General features: G+C 47.4%; 1 protein-coding gene across 2 annotated transcripts; it reads right to left on the bottom strand.

Moving 5' to 3' along the window:
* Positions 1-1098: 1098 nt before the first annotated feature.
* PDCD2L (programmed cell death 2 like) lies at positions 1099-25602 on the bottom strand. Of its 2 annotated transcripts, none has more exons than XM_063801491.1 (7): positions 25439-25602; positions 25162-25328; positions 24981-25047; positions 17768-18117; positions 13424-13534; positions 5606-5754; positions 1099-1277 (listed from the first exon to the last, which is right to left on the bottom strand). In XM_063801491.1, exons 1-7 carry the CDS (start codon positions 25544-25546, stop codon positions 1147-1149), a joined length of 1083 nt encoding a protein of 360 aa, XP_063657561.1. In that variant the 5' UTR covers positions 25547-25602; the 3' UTR covers positions 1099-1146. The 2 variants fall into 2 exon arrangements, with proteins under 2 accessions (XP_063657561.1, XP_024206919.2); XM_024351151.3 differs by having other exon boundaries at positions 24987-25047; positions 25439-25587.
* Positions 25603-26132: the final 530 nt, after the last annotated feature.

Below are 26132 nucleotides of genomic sequence, written 5' to 3'. Positions count from 1 at the left end.
CTAGAGGGCGTGGTGGCTTGCACCTGTAGTCCCAGCTACTCAGGAGGCTGAGGCAGGAGGATCACTTAAGCCTGAGAGGTCGAGGCTGCAGTGAGCTATGCCCTTACCACTGCACTCCAGCCTGAGACAGAGCAAGACCCTGTCTCGAAAAAAAAGAAAAAAAAAACCCTAAAATTGTGCACAACTTTTGACTCATTCATTCCAATTCTAGGAAACTGTCCTGTAGCACTTATCATTGATTTAAAATATATATTAATTTAGTTACAGGGATGGCCATCATGGGAATAAAAATTGGAAAATACAAGTGGCTAAAAATTGTATAAAGCTTTTGATGTATATTTAAAAAATACAGCAATTATAAATTATGTTGTGGGAAAAATATTAATGGGAAAATGCTCCAAATATAATGTTAAATGCAAGAAACAAACCCACCCCATGATCACCTAGGCCTCATTATCCTCATCTACGTAGGCAGAGCATGTCTGAACATGGCTGGGAGTGTTTTTATACTGCTGTTATGGGGCTGAAGAAGGGAAGGGGTTGGTCATGTTAAAAATAAAGAAAGGGGAAGACTGGAAGGCAGCTGGATAAAGGGACAGTCTCCTGAACGGAGTAAAGACCCCTTCCTGGGATACTGCAGGAGCAGAAGATGGGAGTGGGTGAGGGCGGGGACCTGGGCTGATGAACATGGGCAGGTCTAAACAGCCAGGGTCACAGAGCAAAAACCTCCAGCAGCTACAGCAGGTTCAGTGGCTTGATCAGGTGCCACAAACAGCATAGGAAGCACTGGAGTGCAGGTGTCAGAGGTGTACACAAGAGGCTGACCACTGCTCTCGGCTCTTTCGCTGCTCTCCTCCCCCCCTAGAATGCCCACCAGAATGGCTGTGCAGACAACACCAGCCCTCTGGACTAGAGAGGAGCTACCTTCCTAGCTGCCACTGTGACAGCTGGCCCTGGACCCTGGAAGGGCAGACCAACCCACAGTCAGGAGGTCCTGGCCCAGCCCCGGCCCCGGCACCAGCACCCAAAGGCAAAAAGGCAACTCAGAAAAACAGAGGTTAATAAGTTGTGAGTTAAAATAAGGTACATACACACATATTTGGACATAAACATTTGTTTTAATTTATATTAATAAAAGGAAATGCTCTACTTAAACAATAATTCATCTGGGTCTTCTTGTATAATACAAAATTCTTCCATGGGGGTCTGATGATTTGGGGGCCAGCAACTCTTCTCACATGTGTAAACTAGAATTGTTCCAAATTCCACAGAAAGACCTGAAAAATACAACATATTCAGGCTTCCAGCAAAAAGAGTTATGAGACTGATGTTACTAAAAGGAATGATTTTACCTTATAAGCTGAAAAAGTAATTAGGTAAAGCAAAAACAGTGCTTACTGCTTTCAGCTATAACAGAATCACAGTCTATCCTATAATAAGTGAATATTGATAACAAAAAAGCAAAATTAATTTAAAGTGGCAGGAAAATATACTTTAAAAATAAACAAAAATTTCAGCAAGTGTTCATTGTAACTGTCTAGCTATCTGATGTTGAAAATCTATATTAATCTACATGGTTCATGTGATATACACAGCTTTTGGCTAGGTGCGGTGGCTCACAACTGTGATCCCTGCACTTTGGGAGGCCGACGGGGAAGGACAGCTTGAGCCCAGCCTAGGCAACACAGTGAGACACCTGTCTCTACAAAAAACAAAACAAACAAACAAACAAACAAAAATATATATATATATTTCATATAGCCTGGGCAACACAGTGAGACTTTACTAAAAAAAAAAAAAAATTCACTGGGTGTAATGGTGCACACCTGTAGTCCCAGCTACTCAGAGGAGACTAAGGCAGGAGGATCACTTGAGCCCAGGAGATAAAGGCTGCAATAAGCTATGATTGCACCACCGTACTCTGGCCTGGGTGATAGAGCGAGACCCTGTCTTTAAAAAAAAAAAAAAAAAAAAAAAAAAGGAGAGAGAAATATATATCATAGGACACACTACTGCCGAGAAAGGATAAGGATTCAGGCAAAAAATATAAAATAAACCCTAAGAGTTTACAGAAAATTATCAATGAATAAAGCCATAAAAAAAAATACCAAGAAAACATAAGCAATAAGAACTCCTGATATTAGAACAGAAAAGCAGGAGTCAAGAGGATGACGTAGGCAATGATTTGCAGCAGCAAAGGAGAAATACATTGTTTAAAAATGTATGCATTGGCTGGGCACAGCACATTGGCTCATGCTTGTAATCCCAGCACATTGGGAGGCTGTGGTATATGGATCACCTGAGGTCAGGAGTTCAAGACCAGCCTGGCCAACATGGTGAAACCCCGTCTCTACTAACAATACAAAAAATTAGCTGGGCGTGGTGGTAGGCACCTGTAATCCCAGCTACTTGGGAGGCTGAGGCAGGAGAATCGCTTGAACCTGGGAGGCACAGGTTGCAGTGAGAAGAGATTGTGCCACTGCACTCCAGCCTGGGCAACAGAGTGAGATTCTGTCTCAAAAAAAAAAAAATGAAAAAATGGCAGAGTTTAACTGGTATATGACCTTCCTCTAGGAGCATCTGACTGGTAAGGGAAAAGCACCTTAAGTGAGCAAGTCTACAACTCCAGTAAACACACTGCACATGCGGCCTCTCCCAAGTGCTGGAGGGCCACTATGCATGTGGACAGCCCACCCCAAGGGAAGAAACAAGAGAAGTAACCCAAGACCCGGGAAGTATAAAACCCCAAGTCAAAGGTCAAATGGACACTTGAATCTCTCAGGTTGCCTGCTTGGCCCTCTTCCAACTATATTTACTTCCTTTCGTTCTTGCTCTAAAACTTTTTAGTAAGTTTTCACTCCTGCTCTAAAATTTGCTTCGGTCTCTCCTCTGTCTTATGTGCCTCGGTCAAATTCTTTCTTCGGAGGAGGCAAGAACTGAGGTTGCTACAGACCCCTACAGATTCACCGCTGCTAACAGTATTGTGGCAAACATGTTAGTCACAAAGGGGGAAAAAATCAGACCACCCTCATACCTCTACAAAGCTACATTCCATGCAAAAGACATTTCTATATGAGTGGAAAATCTCAGAGACTAGAATGCCCATAAGCCCTTCCAGAAAAATATATTTCCCGGTGAGACTGAACCACCAGGAAATGACAGGAGGCACCAGGGCAAAGGGCTGGCAGGGCTTTCACTGTCAGAAGACAACACAGGGGTCTATACAAGTTTCTGAAAAGAGAAAGTGGGATTTAAAAATTTTATACATGGGTTGCCCCTCAAATATGAAGCCACATTACCATGCACAATCTGAAGCAAGATACCTCTGAGCCCTCCTTAAAGCTATTACTTGAGAATATCCAGCTACTGCAAAAAGAATCAAAATAAAACAGGAATAAAAAAGCTCACTCTAAGAGTGGTGATAAACACTGAATCCATTTACACATAGAACTAAGGCTATCCAAATAGCTGTGATAATTATGATACTGGCCAGGCGCAGTGGCTCATGCCTGTAAATCCCAGCACTTTGGGAGGTCGAGGTGGACGGATCACTTGAGGTCAGGAGTTCAAGACCAGCCAACATGGTGAAACCCCGTCTCTATTAAAAATACAACATTAGCAGGGCGTGGTGGTGGGCGCCTGTAATCCCAGCTACTCAAGAGGCTGAGGCAGGAGAATCGCTTGAACCTGGGAGGCAGAGGTTGCAATGAACCGAGAGAGTGCCACTGTACTCCAGGCTGGGCGACAGAGTGAGGCTCCATCTCAAAAAAAAAAAAAAAAAAAAGATACTGGGTCCAGGCACGGTGGCTCATGCCTATAATCCAAGCACTTTGGGATGCCGAGGCAGGTCGGGAGCTTGAGGTCAGGAGTTTGAGACCAGCCTGGCCAACAACAGTGAAACCTGTTTCTACCAAAAATATAAAAAATTAGCTGGGTGTGGTGGTGGGCACCTGTAATCCCAGCTACTCAGGAGGCTGAGGCAGGAGAATCACTTGAACCTGGGAGGCAGAGGTTGCAGTGAGCCGAGATAGCACCATTGCACTCCAACCTGGGTGAAACTCCGTCTCAAAAAACAAAAAAGATACTGAAATATTTCAAGGTAGGAATAGGGTATAAATTTCCTTATCTACTATGGTAAGGAGCCAGATGCATACTATCTAAAACTGAAACACAGAAAGAATGTTATTTTCTGTTAATAGCAGAAGCACCTTTCAGAAACTTGGGCCTCTTAGGTAAAGAACCTATTACCAAAAGTCCAGGCCAGGCGCGGCAGCTCACGCCTGTAATCCCAGCACTTTGGGAGGCCGAGGTGGGCGGATCACAAGGTCAGGAGATCGACACCATCCTGGCTAACACAGTGAAACCCCGTCTCTACTAAAAATACAAAAAAAAATTAGCTGGGCTTGGTTGTGGGCACCTGTAGTCCCAGCTCCTTGGGAGGCTGAGGCAGGAAAATGGCGTGAACCCGGGAGGCGGAGCTTGCAGTGAGCTGAGATTACGCCACTGCACTCCAGCCTGGGCGACAGAGCAAGACTCCGTCTCAAGAAAAAAGAAGAAAAAAAAAAAAAGTCCAGTAACTGCTTCACTTATACTTAACATTCCTTCTGTTAATTTGTACAAAAATTTGTTCTAAGACTTTTAATTACCATATTAGTGAATTTTCCTATTTTAGGAAAATTATTTTCGTCTAGCCATCCATACATTCATCTGACTTGCTATTTGTCTTTATGTCAAAAATGATTGTTGGAATAATGGTTATTAACATTGATAATAGTTTTAATTTCTGGCCAGGCATGGTTCATGCTTGTAATCACTTTGGGAGGCCAAGGCGGGAGGATCGCTTGAGTCTAGGAGTTCGAGACCAGCCTGGGCAACATGACGCAACCTTGTCTCTACAAAAAATACAAAAATTCCATCCTGGCCAACACGGTGAAACCCTATCACTACTAAAAATACAAAAACTAGCCGGGCGTGGTGGCGGGCACCTGTAATCCCAGCTACTGGGGAGGCTGAGGGAGGGGAATTGCTAGACCCCGGGAGCTGGAGGTTGCAGTGAGCCAAGAACGTGCCACTGCACTCCAGCCTGGGCGACAGAGAGAGACTCCATCTCAATAAATCAATCAATCAATAAATATTAAAAAAAAAAAAAAGACTGGCTGGATTATAAATTTCTTTTTTTTTTTTGAGACAGAGTCTCCTCACTCTGTCGCCAGGCTGGAGTAGAGTGGTGCGATCTTGGCTCACTGCAACCTCTACCTCCTGGGTTCAAGCGATTCCCCGCCTCAACCTCCCAAGGAGCTGGGACTACAGGCACGTGCCACCACGCCCAGCTAATTTTTTATATTATAGTAGAGACAGGGTTTCACCACATTGGCCAGGATGGCCTCGATCTCCTGACCTTGTGATCCACCCGCCTTGGCCTCCCAAAGTGCTGGGATTACAGGCGTGAGCCACCACACCTGGCCTAAATTTCTTAAAATAATTTTTTAATTCCCAAATTTTCTGTAATTTGCTTATGATATTTTATAAGTAAACAAAAGGTTTTTCATTTACTTAAAAATAATGCCAGAAATCCACAAACTCAAATTAATAAAGGGCTTCTCACCTAAATTAGCACTCTTGAGCATGCTGACCAGTGCTGGCATAAGCTGAAACTCAAATATCCTTTGGCCTCCACACTGGCTGCAGGCTGGGAGCTCGGTGACTTCTGATGTAGGGCAGGTCAAAAAGAGTGGCTCTCCACTCCAGGAATACCTAGGACAAGGAAACAAAGAACCCCGAATCAGAGCCACACAAGTCGCATTCTAGCATCTAAGGCCATGCTTTGCAACCTTTCTTTGTTTCTTGCAGAAATCTCCCAGAGGCCCAAAAACCTAGCACCATGGCTGTAAAGCATAGCAAGATATCTGGAAATCTTGTCAGTGTTCGATTCAAAGTCTCAAAGGCACTAAAGCCAATGTTCAACTGAATCTAGGTAAAGCTGCAATGAAGTCCAGACTCAGCTCCACTGCAGATTAAATGGAATCAGCCCTCCACATCACTGGCCTTACAGAGGAAAGGGCATGCCTTAGAGAAGAAGTCCCCAACCCCCAGGCCATGGACCCCCAGGCCATGGACCAGTACTGGTTGGTAGCCTATTAGGAATAGGGCCATGCAGCAGGAGGTGAGCAACAGGCAAGCGAGCATTACCACCTGATCTCCACCTCCTGTCGTATCAGCAGCATTAGATTCTCATAGGAGCGCAAATCCTATTGTGAACTGCACATGCAAGGGATCTAGGTTGTGTGCTCCTTATGAGAATCTAAAGCCTTATGATCTGAAGTGAACAGTTTCATCCCAAAACCATGCCCCACGTCCCCCACCTCAGTCTGTGAAAAAATTGCCTTCCACGAACCAGTCCCTGATGCCAAAAAGGTTGGGGACCTCTGCCTTAGAGGGAGGAAACATTCACTTCAGTTTTTGGGTTTGTTTTTTTTTTTAGATAAAGCCTTTTTCTGTTGCCCAGGCTGGAGTGCAGTGGCACAATCACAGCTCACTGCAGCCTTGACCCCCTGGGCTCAAGCAATCCTCTTACCTCAGCCTCCTGAGTAGCTGGGAACACAGAGGCGCATCACCATACCCAGCTAGTTTTAAAAAAAAAAAATTATAGCAACAGGGTCTTGCTATAATGCCCAGACTGGTCTCAAACTCCTGGCCTCAAGTGATCCTCCCACCTCAGCCTCCCAAAGTGCTGTGATTACAGGTGTGAGCCACCACATCCAGCTCACTTCAATATTACTGTTCTTCGATATATAATTTCTGGTAAATCATTTTAAAAGTTACTAAACATGCAAAGAAGCAGGAAATTTTACCCCATAAAGAAAGTTAATGCAAGGAGACCCATGGGCAAGATGATAAATTTATCAGACAAAAACTTTAAAATACCAGTAATGAATATGTAAAACAAAACAAAACAAAAAAAAACCTAGTGGAAAAGGTAGGCCGGGTACAGTGGCTCAGGCCTGTAATCTCAGCACTTTGGGAGGCTGAGGTGGGTGAATCACTTGAGGACAGGAGTTCGAGATCAGCTTGGCCAACATGGTGAAACCCCATCTCTACTAAAACTACAAAAATTAGCCGGGCGTAGTGGCAGGTGCCTGTAATCCCAGCTGGGGGGGAGGCTGAGGCTGTGGCTGCAGAATCGTTTAAACCTGGGAGGCAGAGGTTGCAGTGAACTGAGATTGCTCCACTGCACTCCAGCCTGGATGATAGAGCAAGACTCCGTCTCGAATAATAATAATAATACAAAAATTAGCCAGACATAGTGTAATAATACAAAAATTAGCCAGACATAGTGGTGCACGCCTGTGGTCCCAGCTACTTTGGAGAGTGTGGCAGGAGGATCACTTGAGCTCAGGAGTCTGAGGCTGCAGTGAGCCATGACTGCACCACTGCATTCCAGCCTACGCAAGCAACAGAACAAGACCCAATCTCTTAAAAAAAAAAAAAAAAAAAAAAAAGCAACATAAAGAGTTAAAAATAAAAGACAAAAAAGGAACAAAATAGTAAACTAAAAATACTCAAAGTCACTGACAAGCAGGTTAAATAAAAGGAATACAGAGACAAAAACAAAAAAACCCCACCAAATGGAAAGTCAGGTGTGGTGACAGATGCCTATAACCCTAGCACTTTGAGAAGCTGAGAGGCTGAGGTGAGGGAACTGCTTGAGTCCAGGAGTTCAAGACCAGCCTAGGCAACATAGTGAGACACCCATCTCTTTAAAAAAAAAAAAAAAAAGAAATGGAGGAAAAAACAATAACAGAATAAAATTAACCCAACATGGTGGGGTGCGGTGGCTCATGCCTGTAATCCCAGCATTTTGGGAGGCCAAGGCAGGCGGGTCACCTGAGGTCAAAAGTTTGATACCAGCCTGGCCAACATAGCGAAACCTGTCTCTACTACAAAAAATTAGCCAGGCATGGTGGTGCGCACCAGTAATCCCAGCTACTCAGGAGGCTGAGGCAGGAGAATCGTTGAACCTGGGAGGCAGAGGTTGCAGTGAGCCGAGATCGTGCCACTGCACTCCAGCCTGGGCAACAGAGCAAGACTCCGTCTCAAGGAAAAAAAAAAAAAAAAAAAAACAATTAACCCAACAATACCAATGATTACATTAAAGGGACTGCATATTCCGTGTTAAAAAAACCATAACTGTTAAGTTGAACTTGATCAAAATTTAAAGCCATCTGTCAGAATCTGTTTGAGTGCTAAAAAAAATTAAATTGAAAAAGGACTTGTACTCTTGACCATATGAAGAATTCCTACAACTCAGTAACACAAACAATATGGTGAGAGATTTGAATGACACATTATCCAAGATGATATACAGAGATGGAAAACAAGCACTTGAAATGATGCTCAACATTATTTGCCATTTGAGGAAATGCAAATTAAAGCCACAATAAAATGCCACTACACACCTTCTTAAATGGCTAAAATTAAAAACTGAACATCCCAAGCATTAGCAAAGATATACAGGAAGTAGAATTCTTAAAAACTGCTAGTGGGAATAGAAATGGCATAAGCACTTTGGAAAACTGGCCTGTTTCTTAACAAGTTAAACATGCATATCCCATATAATACAACCGTTCTATTCCTAGGTATCTACCCCCCAAAATCAGAACATGTCTTACAAAGAGATGTAAACAAATGTTCACAGCAGCTTTATTTATAATAGCCAAACACTGGAAATAACCCAAATATCCATCAACTGGTAAATGTATAGTGGCACATCCATACAATGGAATACGACACAGCGGTCAAAAGGAATGAACTATTGATACATGCAATAAGAATGAATCTTGAAGTATTCTAAGTGAATAAAACCAGACCAAAAAAAAAAAGTATATCCCATATGACCTTATATACTTTCACAGGAAATGCACTAAGGTGCAACAGAAAGATGATTGGCGGTTGCCTGGGGACTGGGGGAACAGCACAGGACAGGGTAGGCAAGAACTTGCGAAGAAGTATGAGGAAACTCCTGGCAGGGAGGAATATGTTTACTGTCTTGACTGTTGTGATTTCAGGGGTGTATATGGATGTCAACTATCAAAGTGCACACTGTAAAAATATAGGCAGTCTGTTGTATGTCAATTGTATCTCAATAAAGCTGCTGAAAAATAAATGTAAACAGACACACTTCACTACAGAAGATACACTGATGTCAAATGAGTATATGGAAAGATGCTCAACATCATTTGTTATTAGGAAAATGCAAATTCAAACCACAAGGAAATACCACCACCACCACCTACTAGAATGGCTACATTTAAAAGACTGACGATATTTTTAAAACCACCACCAGGCTAGGTTTCTCAATGCCAACTATTCTTATACTCCCTGTATTTTAGTATTTGCATATTTAGTTCTTATTTCATTAAGGAAAAATTCCCAATTTTATCTTTGAATATTGTTTCTGATCCATCTATTGCATTCTCTATTTTGGACACCAATTCTCCTCATAGTAAATATATTTATCAACCCTTCAAAGATACCATCTTCTCTCTGAATGCTTTCTCTTTTTCTTCTGCATTCACTGGATTAGCTCAAGTCTTTCCTCTATACCAGTACTTTGATCTTTAGCCAAGTCTATTATGTTCCTTAACTTTCTTTTTTCTTTTTTTTTTTGAGACAAAGCCTTGCTCTCTCGCCCAGGCTGGAGTGCAATAGCGCAGTCTCGGTCGACTGCAACCTCCGCCTGCCAGGTTCGAGCAATTCTTCTGCCTCAGCCTCCCGAATAGCTGGGACTACAGGCACCCGCCACCACACCCAGCTAATTTTTGTATTTTTAGTAGAGACAGGGTTTCACCATATTGGCCAGGCTGATCTGGAACTCCTGACTTTGTGATCTGCCTGCCTTGGCCTCCCAAAGTGCTGGGATTACAGGCTTAAGCCACCACACCTGGCCAATGTTCCTTATATTCTATATGTATTAGATATGTAATGTCATGGGGCTTGGTTTCTTTAGCAATTCAATTTCCGATTCATACATAGTTACTTTATTTTCTCACCTTTGAGCTCTTGTTTTATGGAATCCATTCTTATGAAGTTCTTATACATTTTGAAGCATCTGCTGGGACTGATGTGCTCCTTGGATTATATTTTATTTTATTTTATTTTTTGAGACAGAGTCTCACTCTGTCACCCAGGCTGGAGTGCAGTGGCACGATCTCGGCTCACTGCAACCTCCACCTCCCAGGTTCAAGCGGTTCTCCTGCCTTAGTCTCCTGAACAGCTGGGACTATAGGCACCCACCACCACGCCCGGCTAATTTTTGTATTTTTAGTAGAGACAGGGTTTCACCATGTTGGCTGGAATGGTCTCGATCTACTGACCTCGTGATCCACCCACCTCGGCCTCCCAAAGTGTTGGGATTACTGGCGTGAGCCACCGAGTCCAGCTGGATTATATTTTCTGGCAGACTTGGTTCTTGAGCCTTTTCTATGTTCTCTTCATTTCCTTAACTGTTCTTGCCACAGTATGATTACCTGGGTGGCATGCTATTTTTCATCTAGCTCACACCTAAAGGGGGGCAACTCAGTTAAGACCATCTATTTGCTCTGAAATGTCTGCAGAGGTTCTCATTGATTTCCTGTCCATCTCATATGAGGCCTGTTTTCCTCTCTCTAAGAGTACTGTCCATTTCCTCTACATTTCTGTAGGTGGTAAAAGAGGGAACTGGGGTGAGGAGATAGTTCTTCTGGGACTGGATGCAATCTTTATTAGAATACCTGGGCTTTGCTTTTTCCTCTGAGACAGTGTAAAATGCTGTATGTTGAGAAAGATCCCACTCGAATAGAGGCGAAATTGCCCTTAACTTTCCAATCATTGCTCTGACTCATCATGGAACAAAGGAATGTTGCTTCTGAGAGGCAATCCCCGTCCTTTCCTACACCACCTCCCCACCACACCCAGTTCTTCAGCCAACAGCTGGGTCCACCATCCTCCACATTAGGAGATGCAAACTCTCCTCCTGTGTGCTTCCTTCCAGACATAATATTATTAACTGAAAATTCTTAGGCCGGGCATGGTGGCTCACACCTGCCATCCCAGCACTTTCAGAGGCTGAGGTGGGTGGATCACCAGAAGTCGGGAGTTCGAGACCATCCTGGCCAACATGGTGAAACCTCATCTCTAATAAAAATACAAAAATTAGCCGGGTATGTTGGCACATGCCTGTAGTCCCAGCTACTCAGGAGGCTGAGACAGGAGAATTGCTTGAACCCAGAAGATGGAGGTTGCAGTGAGCTGAGATCGTACCATTGCTCTCCAGCCTGGGGGACAGAGACAGATTCCGTTTCCGAAAAAAGAAAATTCTTTGTGGACTCATCAGTATGTTTTAGGCAGGTGAGAGAAAAGGCCTGTGGAATTAGAACTTGCACTTAACCATGCCGGAAATTTCTGTACCTTTCTATGCAAAGATAACTTAGTTACATAAGTGAATAAATATATATGTTAAACACTCAAGAACTCTACTAGACATTTATGGATATTATATCCTGGGCTGTCACTTTGAGTTTTATGGTACTAAGCCCTTTTCCTTTGTTCAGTGCTGATAAAAGGGAATTTCTTTTTTAATATTTATTTTATTTGGCCTGATTTTTAGCTTTTAGATTCATTGTGGTAGGTATCGGGGAAAAAGACCATTTGAGCTAATTCTGCCCACTTTGTCTGGACCTGTTTTTACTATGTGGCTATTTTTATAAATTATACCTGCTGGGTATGTCATTTCCTCTGAGGCCTTTCTGATAGCCTACCTAAATAGCTCTATTTTTTCCTCATTTATCACTTATGGAAATCATACAGGTTTGTTTTTAATCTCCCCCACTAGACACAGTGGCTCAAGCCTGTAATTCCAGCACTTTGGGAGGCTGAAGCGGGCAGATCATTTGAAGTCAGGAGTTCGATACCAGCCTGACCAACATGGTAAAACTCCGTATCTACTAAAAATACAAAAAGTAGTCAGGCGTGGTGGCGCTGTAATCCTAGATACTCGGGAGGCTGAGGCAGGAGACTCTTAAACTTGGGAGGTGGAGATTGCAGTGAGCCAGGATCACGTCACTGCACTCCAGCCTGGGTGGCAGGGTGAGACTCCATCCCAGAAAAATAAAAATAAATTAAAAAATAAAAATAAATATATGGGCCAAGGGTCGTGGCTGATGCCGGTAATCCCATCACTTTGGAAGGCCGTGCCGGGAGGATCACTTGAGGCCAGGAGTTTGAGAGCAGACTGGGCAACATGATCAGATCCCATCTCTACAAAATACATTTTTTAAAAATTAGCCAAACATGGTGGCACACACCTGTAGTTCTAGCTACTTGGGAGGATCGATTGAGCCCAAGAGGTAGTTGTTACAGTGAGCAATGATCACGCCACTGCACTCCAGGGTGGACAACAGACTGAGACCCTCTCTCTAAAAAAAATTTTTTTAATAATAATAATAGTCCAGGCACAGTGGCTCATGCCTGTAATCCTAAAACAAACTCTGGGAAGCCAAGGCAGGTGGATGGCTTGAGCCCAGAAGTTTGGAACCAGCCTGGCCAACATGGTGAAATACCATTTCTAAAAAAATATACAAAAATTAGTTGGGCATGGTGGCACATGCCTGTAGTCCCAGGTACTTGGGAGGCTGAAGTGGGAGGATCACTTGAGCCCAGGAGGTCAAGGTGCACTGAGCTATGATTGATCACACCACTGCACTCCAGCCTGAGCAACAGAGCAAGACCCTGCCCCCCACCAAAAAAAAAAAAAAAAAAAGCCAGGCATGGTGGCTCACACTTGTATCTCAGAACTTTGGGAGGCTGAGGCGGGCAGATTACGTGAGGCCAGCAGTTCGAGACCAGTCTGGCCAACATGGTGAAACCCCATCTCTACTAAAATACAAAAAAATCAGCTGGGCAGGGTGGCAGGCACCTGTAATCCCAGCTACTTGGGAGGCTGAGGCAGGAGAATGGCTTAAACCCAAGAGGTGGAGGTTGCATTGAGCCAAGATCACGCCACTACACTCCAGCCTGGGCAACAGAGCGTGACTCCCTCTCAAAGAAAAAAAAAATTAAATAATAATAATAATAAAGGCTATGAGAACATGGACTTTGTCTGTGCCGTTTCTTGCTATATCTGCAGCACCTACAAATACCAGCAACCGGCATGCAGAATAGACTTCGTAAGTATTTGTTAGACAAATGAGTGCACTTTACCTTACTGAATCCTCCTACACATCCTATAAAGTGGGTATTAGGTCCTATAAAGCAGGTATTAGGTTCTCTCTTGGTTTGGGGAATACTGTAGGTTTTGCTTTTCTCATATTTTCCTGTGTTTTCCAAACTAATATGTATTACCTTTATAATCAAGGAAAACAATAAAAGGAACTGTGCCTTTTTTTACCTCAAAATCTGCTCCTGACAAGCAGCAATTCGCTTCATGAATTTGTAAAACGTCTGATCTCCACTTTTAATTATGGTCTTCTCGTATTTTTCATCACCATCATTACGAAGGCTAAAAACAGAAGCAGAAAACACTTTTGAATGTCTATATCCAGAAAATTACAGCATTTGCAAGAGAAAACAAGATAATTTTCTTTTAAAAAAATTTATCAGGCCAGGCGCAGTGGCTCACGCCTGTAATCTCAGCACTTTGGGAGGCCGAGGCAGGCAGATCACAAGGTCAGGAGATCGAGACCATCCTGGCCAACATGGTGAAACCCCATCTCTACTAAAAAATGCAAAAAATTGGCTGGGCATGGTGGCTTGCGCCTGTAGTCCCAGCTACTCAGCAGGCTGAGGCAGAGGAAATCGCTTGAACCCGGGAAGCGGAGGTTGCAGTGAGCCGAGATCGTGCCACGCTACTGCACTCCAGCCTGGTGACAGAGTGAGACTCCATCTCAAAAAAAAAAAAAAAAAAATCAATCACGCCTTTAATCCCAGCACTTTGGGAGGCCGAGGTGAGCAGATCACCTGAGGTCAGGAGCTTGAAACCAGCCTGGCCAACATCTTGAAACTCCATCTCTAATAAAAATACAAAAAATTAGCCAGGCGTGGTGGCGGGCGCCTGTAATCCCAGCTCCTTGGGAGTCTGAGGCAGGAGAATCACTTGAACCCAGGAGATGGAGGTTGCAGTGAGCCAAGATTGCGCTATTGCACTCCAGCCTGGGCAAGAAGAGTGAAACTCCGTCTCAAAAAAAAATTTCTCAGGCCAGTGCAGTGGGCTCACGCCTGTAATCCCAGCACTTTGGGAGGCCGAGGCAGGCGGATCACTTGAGCTCAGGAGTTCAAAACCATCCTGGGCAATCTGGCAGAACCTTGTCTCTACAAAAAAATACAAAAATTAGCTGGGCATGGTGGCATGCACCTGTGGTCCCAGCTATTCCAGAGGCAAGGCTGTGGTAAGCCGTGAGCACACCATTGCACTACAGCCTGGATAACAGCGTGAGACCCTGTCTCAAAAAGAAAAAAAAAAAAAACTGTCAAAGTTAAAAAACTGTAAAACTGTCAAGTAAATTTTTTTTTTTTTTTTTTGAGAGGGAGTCTCCCTCTGTCACCCAGGCTGGAGTGCAATGGTGCAATCTTGGCTCACTGCAACCTCCACCTCCTGGGTTCAAGCAATTCTCCTGCCTCAGCCTCCTGAGTAGCTGGGATTGCAAGTGTGCGCCAACACGTCCAGCTAATTTTTGTATTTTTAGTAAAGACAAGGTTTCACCACGTCGGCCAGGCTGGTCTCCAACTCCTGACTTCAAGTGATCCATCTCGGCCTCCCAAAGTGCTGGGATTATAGGAGTGAGCCACCGCACTCAGCCAAAAACTGTCAAGTAAATATTTTTGATATTTAAATTGTGTACATGTAGCTCTGCAGTTCCCTGCCCAACCCTTCTCCCAAGCCATTTTCAACTCTTGGGTAATTATTTACAATTTAAAAAGTCGCAGGGCACAGTGGCTCACACCTGTAATCTCAACACTTTGGAAGGCCGAGGCAGGTGGATCACGAGGTCAAAAGATCGAGACCATCCCGGCCAACATGGTGAAACCCTGTCTCTACTAAAAATACAAAAATTAGCTGGGCATGGTGGTATGCACTTGTAATCCTAGCTATTCAGGAGGCTAAGGGAGGAGAATTGCTTAAACCTGGGAGGTGGAGGTTGCAATGAGCCGAGATTGAGCCACTGTACTCCAGCCTGGCAACAGAGCGAGATTCTGTCTCAAATATATATTTTTTCATATATATTTTTTAATATATATATTTTATTATTTATTTTTTTATATATATATATATATATATATATATTTTTTTTTTTTCATCTGGGTGCGGTGGCTCACGCCTGCAATCCCAGCACTTTGGGAGGCCAAGGAGAGTGGGTCACTTGAGGTTAGGAGTTTGAGACCAGCCTGGCCAACATGGTGAAGCCCCATCTCTACTAAAAATACAAAAATTAGCCGGGTGTGGTGGCGGGTACCTGTAATCCCAGCTACTTGGGAGGCTGAGGCAGGAGGATCACTTGAACCTGGGAGCTGGAGGTTGCAGTGAGCCATTATCACACCGCTGTACTCCAGCCTGGGTGACAAAGTGAGACTCTGTCTCAAAAAAACCAAAAATTTTTTTAATTAGCTGAGTTTGGTGGCACACACCTGTAGTCCCAGCTATGGGGAAAGCTGAGGCCAGAGGATCCCTTGAGGCCAGGAGTTTGAGGCTGCAGTAAACCATGAGCAGGCTGGGCGTGGTGGCTAACACCTGTAATCCCAGCACTTTGGGAGGTCGAGGTGGGCGGATCACGTGGGGCCAGAACTCCAAGAAGAGCCCGGCCAGTATGGCAAAAGCCCATCTCTACTAAAAAGAAAATACAAAAATTAGCTGGGTGAAGTGGCGCACGCCTATGGTCCCAGCTACTCGGGAGGCTGAGACATGAGAGCTGCTTAAGCCTGCGAGGGAGAGGTTGCAGTGAGCCGAGAACGTGCCACTGCACTCCAACCTGGGCAACAGAGCAAGACTGTCTCAAAAAAAAAAAAAAGGCCATAACCACACCACACCACTGCAGTTCAGCCTGGGAAACAAAGCAAGATCCCATCTCTTAAAAAAAAAAAAAAAAAAAAAAAAGAATAATACTCTAGTCTGAAGAAACCCACCAAAAATAAGCAAATACATAAAAACTTAAGAAATTAAAAAATAAAAAAGCCTGCCGGGCACGGTGGCTCACACCTGTAATCCCGGCACTTTGGGAGGCCAAGGCAGGTGGATCACGAGGTCAAGAGATTGAGACTATCCTGGTCAACATGGTGAAACCCTGTCTCTACTAATAATACAAAAATTAGCTGGGTGTGGTGGCGTGCACCTGTAGTCCCAGCTACTTGGGAGGCTGAGGCAAGAAAATTGCTTGAACCCAGGAGGGGGAGGTTGCAGTGAGCCGAGATCGCACCACTGCACTCCAGCCTGGCAAGAGAGCCCATATCACACACACAAAAAAATAAAAAAATAAATAAATAAATATAAAATAAAAAGTCCTTATAACCATCAATTCTATTAAGGATTATTTTCAAACACCAACATGTCTTCATGCATTCCCCTTCATCATTATTCTGAAAAAGCCTACAAATGAAACAGTTCTGGTAAAGAACCAGGCCATTTCTCCAAATATTCTATTGTAATTTTTTTATTCTAATAGTAAAAAATGCTGGGTGCAGTGGCTACAACAAATTTTTAGGCCAGGCACAATGGCTCACGCCTGTAATCCCAGCACTTTGGGAGGCTGAGGTGGGTGGATCACCTGAGGTCAGGAGTTCGAGACCAGCCTGACCAACATAGTGAAACCCCATCTCTACTAAAAATACAAAAATTAGCTGGGCATGGTGGCACATGGCTATAATCCCAGCTACTTGGGAGGCTGAGGTAGGAGAACTGCTTAAACCCGAGAGGTGGAGGTTGCAGTGAGCCGAGATCGTGCCATTGCACTCCAGCCTGGGTAACAACAGCAAAACTCAAAAAATTTTAATTGGTCAGACATGGTGGTGTGCACCTGTACTCCCAGCTACTTGGGAAACTAAGATAGATTGCCTGAGCCCAGGAGTTCAAGGCTGCATGAGCTTTGATCACACCAATTCACTCCAGCGTGGGTGACAGAGTGAGACCCTGTCTCTCTCAGTCAATCAATAAGCAAAAATGATCATTCTTACTTCTTTAGAGAGCTTTGGTTTATAAAGCCTTTCAAGATCTACCCTCTCGCTTAACTCTCAAAAAATCATGGGATGAAACAGAGAACAGAGATATCACCATCACTCTCATTTTACAGAATTGAGGATCTGAAAGCATCTCTGAGGTCCTGGGCCAGTTCTGGAGCCACAGCCAAGAGTCAATAAACAAATGGCGTTTTTCTTTTCCTTTTTCCATTTTTTCACCCCAATCTTATTATCCCAGATCAAATGGTAGTTTTCTAACTTGCCTGTCTCTGCTATAAAGACATATTAGAAATATAAAAGAAAATTTAAGAGTCAGTGAACGCGTCTTCTATAAATACTTGCCATCTCTAACTTCTGTTTGTTCATCTTCACTTTCTTAACGGCAATTATAAATAGAGCAGGGTTTTCAAGCTAACTCAAGTTGGCTGATAAGGAAGTGAAGCGAAAAGGTCCTACATACAAGTTCTGCCTGAAAGTTTCCCCAGGTCCTGTGGTGAAACTGGAGGGTAACTCTTGTGGCTGCTTCCCAATCCAGTCACCTCTCAACCTCAGCAGCACACATCCTCACCTTTGGGAAAGCAACTGATCCATGGCAATGCCTTCTCTCTGCTGATAGTCCCTCAGAAGGCTGTGGGCATGATCCAGGTTGACAAAGTCCCTGTAATCATCCTCATCTGCAACACAGATGTAGTAGGGCAGGAAGAGCGGCAGCCCAGGAGGCACAGGATGGGCAGCACCCAGGACAGCATCCTGCAGGCGGAGGTCTTGGAGCCGAGCAGTCCAGTCTACGTCTTTGGCACTGCTGGCATCATTCCCAAAATCCAAGGTAAACTGTGGTGAAGGCGCTTCCTCAGTATCACTTCCCCAGTCATCAGCACCTTCACACCAGTCCTCAGCTGCAAGGCTGTTTTCCTGTTTCTGGAAAAATATTCAGTGAATGAGGTCCGAGCACATTTGGGAGGTTTATTCTAATCCTTCGGCTCCAGCCACCCACCCCCGCGCCTTCCAGAGGGAGCCTTCACACCATCCCCTTCCCCTCTGGTACACTCCAATCAAACTTTCTAGACCCTATGTACTCAAAAGCATGTTGGAGGTGACTTAAAATACTTGTCTTTCCTTTTTGGGGTGAGTGTGACAGATATAGTACAGGGGTTATTCAACCATCCGTTCCAATATCTTTCTGTTGTGCTTCATGTATTGCAGGAACTGAAAAGAAAGAACTACCTTTCCCAGACCCCTTAGCAGCTAGGGTTTCAGATATGATTAGGGGTCTGCTAATCAGGTCTACTAGAGAGAAACATGAACTTGAGACAGAGTGAAGTAGAAAGAAAGACCACATAGCAAAAGGTAGCCATTGTGTAGACACAGACAGAACAAGGCTTTGGAGCCAACGGTTCGGTGGCAAAGACAGCCTCTAGTTCACCAGATCACACCTAAGCTTCCTGACAGCAGGAGAGGTGGCATAGCAGCTCCTTCACGGCCAGTTCTGAGGTGTGATTCTGGAGGGCATTCCTGGAGCCTCCTCCTTCAGCCTATCCACTTACTAAAAACCTCACTCCTGTGTTAAGTCTGTCTCAGCTTAAAAGCCAGGCATGGTGGCACGTGCCTGTAATCCAGCTACTCAGGAGGCTGAGGCAGGAGAATCGCTTGAACCCGGGAGGCGGAGGTTGCAGTGAGCCAAGATCACACCACTGCACTCCAGCCTGGGTGACAGAGTGACACTCGGTCTCAGAAAAAAAAAAAAAGCAACAGCACTTTTCTAATTATCTGCACCTGAACCCTGACAAATATAGGCAAACACCACTGTCTTCAACTTTTTATTTAAGTACTGCTAATACTATGCCTAGCAAACATCAAGAACTGGGTGCAGGCCGGGCCCAGTGTCTCATGCCTGTAATCCCAGCATTTTGGGAGGTTGAGGTGGGCGGACTGTTTGAGTCCAGGAGTTCAAGAACAGCCTGGGCAACATGACAAAATCCCATCTCTACAAAAAATATGAAAATTAGCTGGGCATGGTGGCACGTGCCTGTAATCCCATCTACTCAGGAGGCTGACGTGGGAGAATGGCTTGAGCCCAAGAGGCAGAGATCATGCCACTGCACTCCAGCCTGGGTGACCAGAATGCAACCCCATCTCAAAAAAAACAAAAAAAAACAAAAAAAACCAAAACTCAGTGTAGGCAGTGAGCCGAGATCGCACCACTGCACTCCAGCCTGGGTGACAGAGCGAGACTCTGTTTCAAAAAAAAAAAAAAAAAAAAAAATACAAAAATACAAAAATTGGCTCTCCCTCTCCCTCTCCCTCTCCTCTCTCCCTCTCCCCTCTCCCCTCTCCCCTCTTTCCACGGTCTCCCTCTGATGCCAAGCCGAAGCTGGACGGTACTGCTGCCATCTCGGCTCACTGCAACCTCCCTGCCTGATTCTCCTGCCTCAGCCTGCCGAGTGCCTGCGATTGCAGGCGCGCGCCGCCACGCCTGACTGGTTTTCGTATTTTTTTGGTGGAGACGGGGTTTCGATGTGTCGGCCGGGCTGGTCTCCAGCTCCTAACCGCGAGTGATCTGCCAGCCTCGGCCTCCCGAGGTGCCGGGATTGCAGACGGAATCTCGTTAACTCAGTGCTCAATGGCGCCCAGGCTGGAGTGCAGTGGCATGAACTCAGCTCACTACAACCACCTCCCAGCCGCCTGCCTTGGCCTCCCTAAGTGCCGAGATTGCAGCCTCTGCCTGGCAGCCACCCCGTCTGGGAAGTGAGGAGCGTCTCCTTCTGACCGCCCATCGTCTGGGATGTGAGGAGCCCCTCTGCCTGGCTGCCCAGTCTGGAAAGTGAGGAGCGTCTCTGCCCGGTCGCCATCCCATCTAGGAAGTGAGGAGCGCCTCTTCCCGGCCGCCATCACATCTGGGAAGTGAGGAGCGTCTCTGCCCGGCTGCCCCGTCTGAGAAGTGAGGAGACCCTCTGCCTGGCAACCGCCCCGTCTGAGAAGTGAGGAGCCCCTCCGCCCGGCAGCCACCCCTTCTGAGAAGTGAGGAGCGTCCTCCCTCCTCGTCCGGGAGGGAGGTGGGGGGGTCAGCCCCCCGCCTGGCCAGCCGCCCTGTCCGGGAGGTGAGGGGCACCTCTGCCCGGCCGCCCCTACTGGGAAGTGAGGAGCCCGTCTGCCTGGCCAGCCGCTCCGTCCGGGAGGGAGGTGGGGGGGTCAGCCCCCCGCCCGGCCAGCCACCCCGTCCGGGAGGTGAGGGGCGCCTCTGCCCGGCCACCCCTACCGGGAAGTGAGGAGCCCCTCTGCCCGGCCAGCCGCCCCATCCGGGAGGGAGGTGGGGGGGTCAGCCCCCCGCCTGGCCAGCCGCCCCGTCCGGGAGGTGAGGGGTGACTCTGCCCGGCCGCCCCTACTGGGAAGTGAGGAGCCCCTCTGCCCGGCCAGCCGCCCCGTCCGGGAGGGAGGTGGGGGGGTCAGCCCCCCGCCCGGCCAGCCGCCCCGTCCGGGAGGGAGGTGAGGGGGTCAGCCCCCCGCCCGGCCAGCCGCCCCGTCCGGGAGGGAGGTGGGGGGGTCATCCCCCCGCCCGGCCAGCCGCCCCGTCCGGGAGGGAGGTGGGGGGGTCAGCCCCCCGCCCGGCCAGCCGCCCCGTCCGGGAGGGAGGTGGGGGGGTCAGCCCCCCGCCCGGCCAGCCGCCCCGTCCGGGAGGGAGGTGGGGGGCTCAGCCCCCCGCCCGGCCAGCCGCCCCGTCCGGGAGGGAGGTGGGGGGCTCAGCCCCCGCCTGGCCAGCCGCCCCGTCCGGGAGGGAGGTGGGGGGGATCAGCCCCCCACCCGGCCAGCCGCCCTGTCTGAGAGGTGAGGGGCGCCTCTGCCTGGCCGCCCCTACCGGGAAGTGAGGAGCCCCTCTGCCCGGCCAGCCGCCCCGTCCGGGAGGGAGGTGGGGGGGTCAGCCCCCCGCCGGGCCAGCCGCCCCGTCCGGGAGGGAGGTGGGGGGATCAGCCCCCCACCCGGCCAGCCACCCTGTCTGGGAGGTGAGGGGCGCCTCTGCCTGGCCGCCCCTACCGGGAAGTGAGGAGCCCCTCTGCCCGGCCAGCCGCCCCGTCCGGGAGGGAGGTGGGGGGGTCAGCCCCCCGCCGGGCCAGCCGCCCCGTCGGGGAAGTGAGGGGCGCCTCTGCCCGGCCGCCCCTACTGGGAAGTGAGGAGCCCCTCTGCCCGGCCAGCAGCCCTGTCCGGGAGGGAGGTGGGGGGGGTCAGCCCCCCGCCCGGCCAGCCACCCCGTCCGGGAGGGAGGTGGGGGGGGTCAGCCCCCCGCCCGGCCAGCTGCCCCGTCCGGGAGGTGAGGGGCGCTTCTGCCCGGCCGCCCCTATTGGGAAGTGAGGAGCTCCTCTGCCCGGCTACCACCCCATCTGGGAGGTGTACTCAACAGCTCATTGAGAATGGGCCATGAAGACAATGGCGGTTTTGTGGAATAGAAAGGGGGGAAAGGTGGGGAAAAGATTGAGAAATCAGATGGTTGCCGTGTCTGTGTAGAAAGAGGTAGACATGGGAGACTTTTCATTTTGTTCTGTACTAAGAAAAATTCTTCTGCCTTGGGATCCTGTTGATCTGTGACCTTACCCCCAACCCTGTGCTCTCTGAAACATGTGCTGTATCCACTCAGGGTTGAATGGATTAAGGGCGGTGCAAGATGTGCTTTGTTAAACAGATGCTTGAAGGCAGCATGTTTGTTAAGAGTCATCACCACTCCCTAATCTCAAGTACCCAGGGACACAAACACTGCGGAAGGCCGCAGGGTCCTCTGCCTAGGAAAACCAGAGAACTTTGTTCACTTGTTTATCTGCTGACCTTCCCTCCACTATTGTCCTGTGACCCTGCCAAATCCCCCTCTGGGAGAAACACCCAAGAATGATCAATTAAAAAAAAAAAAAAAAAAAAAAACTCAGTGTATATATAAAGACACATTTACAGTCAAAGGGAGGCTAAATTGTGTTCTGCAGCTACCAACTTGCCTGCCTTTTCAATAAATTCAGATTTCATCTTATGAAATGTGTTAATACAGATATAGCTCTCATAAACTAAGTATATTTACTATAAAGACACGTATACATTATCACATACAACCACATATATGTACACACCCATATATATTCCCAAACAGGAAAATCAGTAAACTGTGTGTCTCAAGACCTTCAGTGTAAGTTTAAAAAAACTACTATATATACAATGGGATATTTTTCACCCTTAAAAAAAAAAAGGAAATTCTGTCATTTGTGACAACATGGATGGAACTGGAGAACTTTTTGCTAAGTGAAATAAGCCAGACACAAAGACAAATGCTGCATGTATTCACTTATATGTGGAATCTAAAACAACCTCAAAGAAGTAGAGAGTAGAGTGGTGGTTAAAGAAATCTGGAGTGGCCGGGTGTGGTGGCTCACGCCTGTAATCCCAGCACCTCAGGAAGCCAAGGCGGGTGGATCACGAGGTAAAGAGATCGAGACCATCCTGGCTACACGGTGAAACTCCATCTCTACTAAAAATACAAAAATTAGCTGGGCATGGTGGTGTGTGCCTGTAGTCCCAGGTACTCAGGAGGCTGAGGCAGGAGAATTGCTCGAACCTGGGAGGCGGAGGCTGCAGTGAGCCAAGATTGTGCTACTGCACTCCGGCCTGGCAACAAAGTGAAACTCCATCTCAAAGAAAAAAAAAAAAATCTGGAGTGAGCCAGGCATGGTGGCTCACGCCTGTAATCCCAGCACTTTGGGAGGCCGAGGCAGGTGGGTTGCCTGAGGTCAGGAGTTCGAGACCAGCCTGGCCAACATGGTGAAACCCTTTCTCTACTAAAAATATAAAAATTAGCTGGGCGTGGTGGCGAGTGCCTGTAATCCCAGCTACTAGGGAGGCTGAGGCAGGATAAGCACTTGCATCCGGGAGGTGGAGGTTGCAGTGAGCTGAGATTGTGCCATTGCACTCCAGCATGGGCAACAAGAGCGAAACTCGGTCTCAAAAAAAAAAAAAAAGAAAGGAAGAAAGAAACCTGGAGTGGGAAGAATAAGGAGATGACGGTCAAAGAATACAAAACCTCAGTTATTCAGGAGGAATGTGGGGTTTTTTAAAGTTCTACTGCACAGCATGAATATAGTTAATAATAGAGTATTGTGGCTGGGCACAGGGGCTCAAGCCTGTAATCCCAGCACTTTGGGAGGCCGAGGTGGGTGGATGACAAGGTCACGAGATCGAGACCATCCTGGCTAACATGGTGAAACCCTGTCTCTACTAAAAATTTAAAAAAATAAAAAAATTAGCTGGCCGTGGTGGCGGGCGCCTGTGGTCCCAGCTACTCTGGAGGCTGAGGCAGAATGGTGTGAACCCAGGAGGTGGAGCTTGCAGTGAGCAGAGATGGCGCCACTGCACTCCAGCCTGGGCAACAGAGCGAGACTCCGTCTCAAAAAAAAAAAAAAATAGAGTATTGTGTATCTCCAAATTGCTAGAGGAAATTTCAAATGTTCTCACAAGATGTTAAGTATTTGAGGTGATGAATGCATTAACTAGCTTCATTTAATTATTCCACATGATATTCATGAATCATAGCCATCACTTTATACCTCATAAATTTATACATTATTATAAACTGTCAATTTACAGTTAAAAAAAATGTTGAAGAAATCCAGGAGGAAGTCTCCATCTCCCTTTTTTTTTTTTTTGGCAGGGGACAGGGTCTGGCTTTGTCGCCCAGGCCGGAGTGCAGTGGCACAAGTATAGGTCACTGCAGCCTCAACCTCCTAGACTCAAGCAATCCTCCTACCTCAGCCTCCTGAGTAGCTGGCACTACAGTTGCATGGCCATCATGCCTGGCTAATTTGTTTACTTTTTATAGAGACGGTGTTTTGCTATGTTGCCCAGACTGCTCTCCCAACGTTTTTTTTTTCTTTTGTTTTGTTTTGTTTTGTTTTTACGGAGTCTGTCACCCAGGCTGGAGTGCAGTGGCATGATCTCAGCTCACTGCAATCTCTGTCTCCCGGGTTCAAGCAATTCTCCTGCCTCAACCTCCCTTGTAGCTGGGATTACAGGTGTCTGCCACCATGCCCGGCTAATTTTTTGTTTTTGTTTTTAATAGAGACGGGGTTTCGCCATGTTGGCCAGGCTGGTCTCGAACTTCTGACCTCAGGAGATCCGCCCGCCTCGGCCTGGTCTCCAACTTCTGAGCTCAAGCAATCCTCCCACTTCAGCCTCTCAAAAAATGGTGGGATCACAGGTGTGAGCCACCATGCTGGGCCTCCATCTCCTTTTAACAAAGGAGTTAGAAAATAAAAATAAAGTAAAATAGAAGAAAAAAAAAAACTCTCACAAAACCTTAAGAAAGGCCGGGCGCGGTGGCTCATGCCTGTAATCCCAGCACTTTGGGAGGCCGAGGCAAGTGGATCACCTGAGGTCGGCAGTTCAAGACCAGCCTGACCACCATGGCGAAACCCCGTCTCTATTAAAAATACAAAATTAGCCGGGCGTGGTGGCATATGCCTGTAATCCCAGCTACTAGGGAGGCTGAGGCAGGAGAATCGCTTGAACCTGGGAGGCGGAGGTTGCGGTGAGCCGAGATCGCGCCATTGCACTCCAGCCTGCGCGACAGAGCGAAACTCCGTCTCAAAAAAAAAAAAAAAAAAAAAAAACTTTACCAAAATAGCATTTTATGGTTCTTCAGAAAAGCAAAAAACACTCCAGTGTACTTCAAAGAACACGGCTTTAAAGTCTGCCCCAAACTATTCTCTGGAAAATATCCTCAAATGACAGAAAAACAATAACATGCCAATCACAACCTTTACCTGAGCGTCCTGCGCCTCTCTCTCTGGCACCTGCAGGCACTGGGAGCGGAACACCTTCCAGCTTCGGGGTGAAGACAAAGGGCCGTGAGGGCTGCACCCCGACTCCAGCCCGCCGGCCCGCCCCAGCCCGCTGGAAAGGACACCCCTGGAGCAGCTCTGGGACTTCCCCGCCTACCTGCGCGCACCGCCGGTGCTACAGCCGGGGCAGGCGCACGCGAACACGTGCAGCAGACGGTGAAACGGCGAGCCTTCCAGCGGGCAATACACCTGCACGACCAGGGCGAGCGGCTGCCCGCAGCGCTGACACACGGGCCTGGGCGCAGCCACGGTGGGCAGAGCATCCTGAGGGAACAGAGGAGGCGCTCAGACCCCGACTCCCCCCAGGACCTCGCCCACTCCCTCCGCACCCTTCAGCAGCACCCATCGACCCCAGCTCCGACACCCGCCCTCACCGGAATGCCGCCCAGCTTGCTAGCAGGCCAGGCACCCGGCCCTGTGGGGCTGCCGTGCACCGGCGCATCTCGAAAGCCCAGCAGCACCGGCTTCAGAATGGCCGCCATGGCCGCCGGGCGACCAGGTGAAAACGCGAACTACGGCGGCCGAGCGGGCGCGCCTCTCTGCGCACGCGCAACGCTACGCTAAAATGATAATCCCGATCCCTTACTAGGATCCGATGCGGAGGCGTGGCTTTAAAGCGCGTGCGCTCAGGTCCCAGAGCCACAGAGGCGCCGCTGGCGTCAGGGGCTCGAAATCCCGGAGTCCCAGGCATTATGTGCCCCTTAATGCGCTGTGATAGGAAGTACACACTATCTACTAGGAAGTAGTTTTGCCAAAAAGCTAACTTTCTTTTTTCCTTTTTTTCCTGAGACGAGGACTTGCTATATTGCCCACACTGGTCTTGAACTCCTGGGTTCAAGCGATCCTCCCGCCTCCGCCTCCCAAAGTGTTGCGATTACAGGTGTGAGCCACCAGAAAAAAGCCTTCCCGGAAAATAAAAATTTTAGGTGGGATAATGGTATTATCAGTCATTAACAAGAACAATAAAGTTTTTTAAAAAGTTAAAGTTTTTAATTTTTAGAGAAACACACCAAAATGCTTATAGATGAAATACCTCGGATTTGCTACTACATAATTAAGGTGGTGGGG

Source organism: Pan troglodytes, chromosome 20 (genome assembly GCF_028858775.2).
Source record: "Pan troglodytes isolate AG18354 chromosome 20, NHGRI_mPanTro3-v2.0_pri, whole genome shotgun sequence".
NCBI lineage: Eukaryota > Metazoa > Chordata > Mammalia > Primates > Hominidae > Pan > Pan troglodytes.
The sequence above is the reverse complement of the archived record's forward strand: the minus strand, read 5'-3'. Positions and strand labels throughout refer to the sequence as shown.

Coding starts and splice junctions, on each gene's coding strand:
- PDCD2L (XM_063801491.1), bottom strand. CDS start 25,546: ATGGCGGCCATTCTGAAGCCGGTGCTGCTGGGCTTTCGAGATGCGCCG. Junction 25,048..25,161: donor AGCACCGGCGGTGCGCGCAG/GTAGGCGGGGAA, acceptor TTCACCCCGAAG/CTGGAAGGTGTTCCGCTCCC. Junction 13,535..17,767: donor GATCAGTTGCTTTCCCAAAG/GTGAGGATGTGT, acceptor TTCTGTTTTTAG/CCTTCGTAATGATGGTGATG.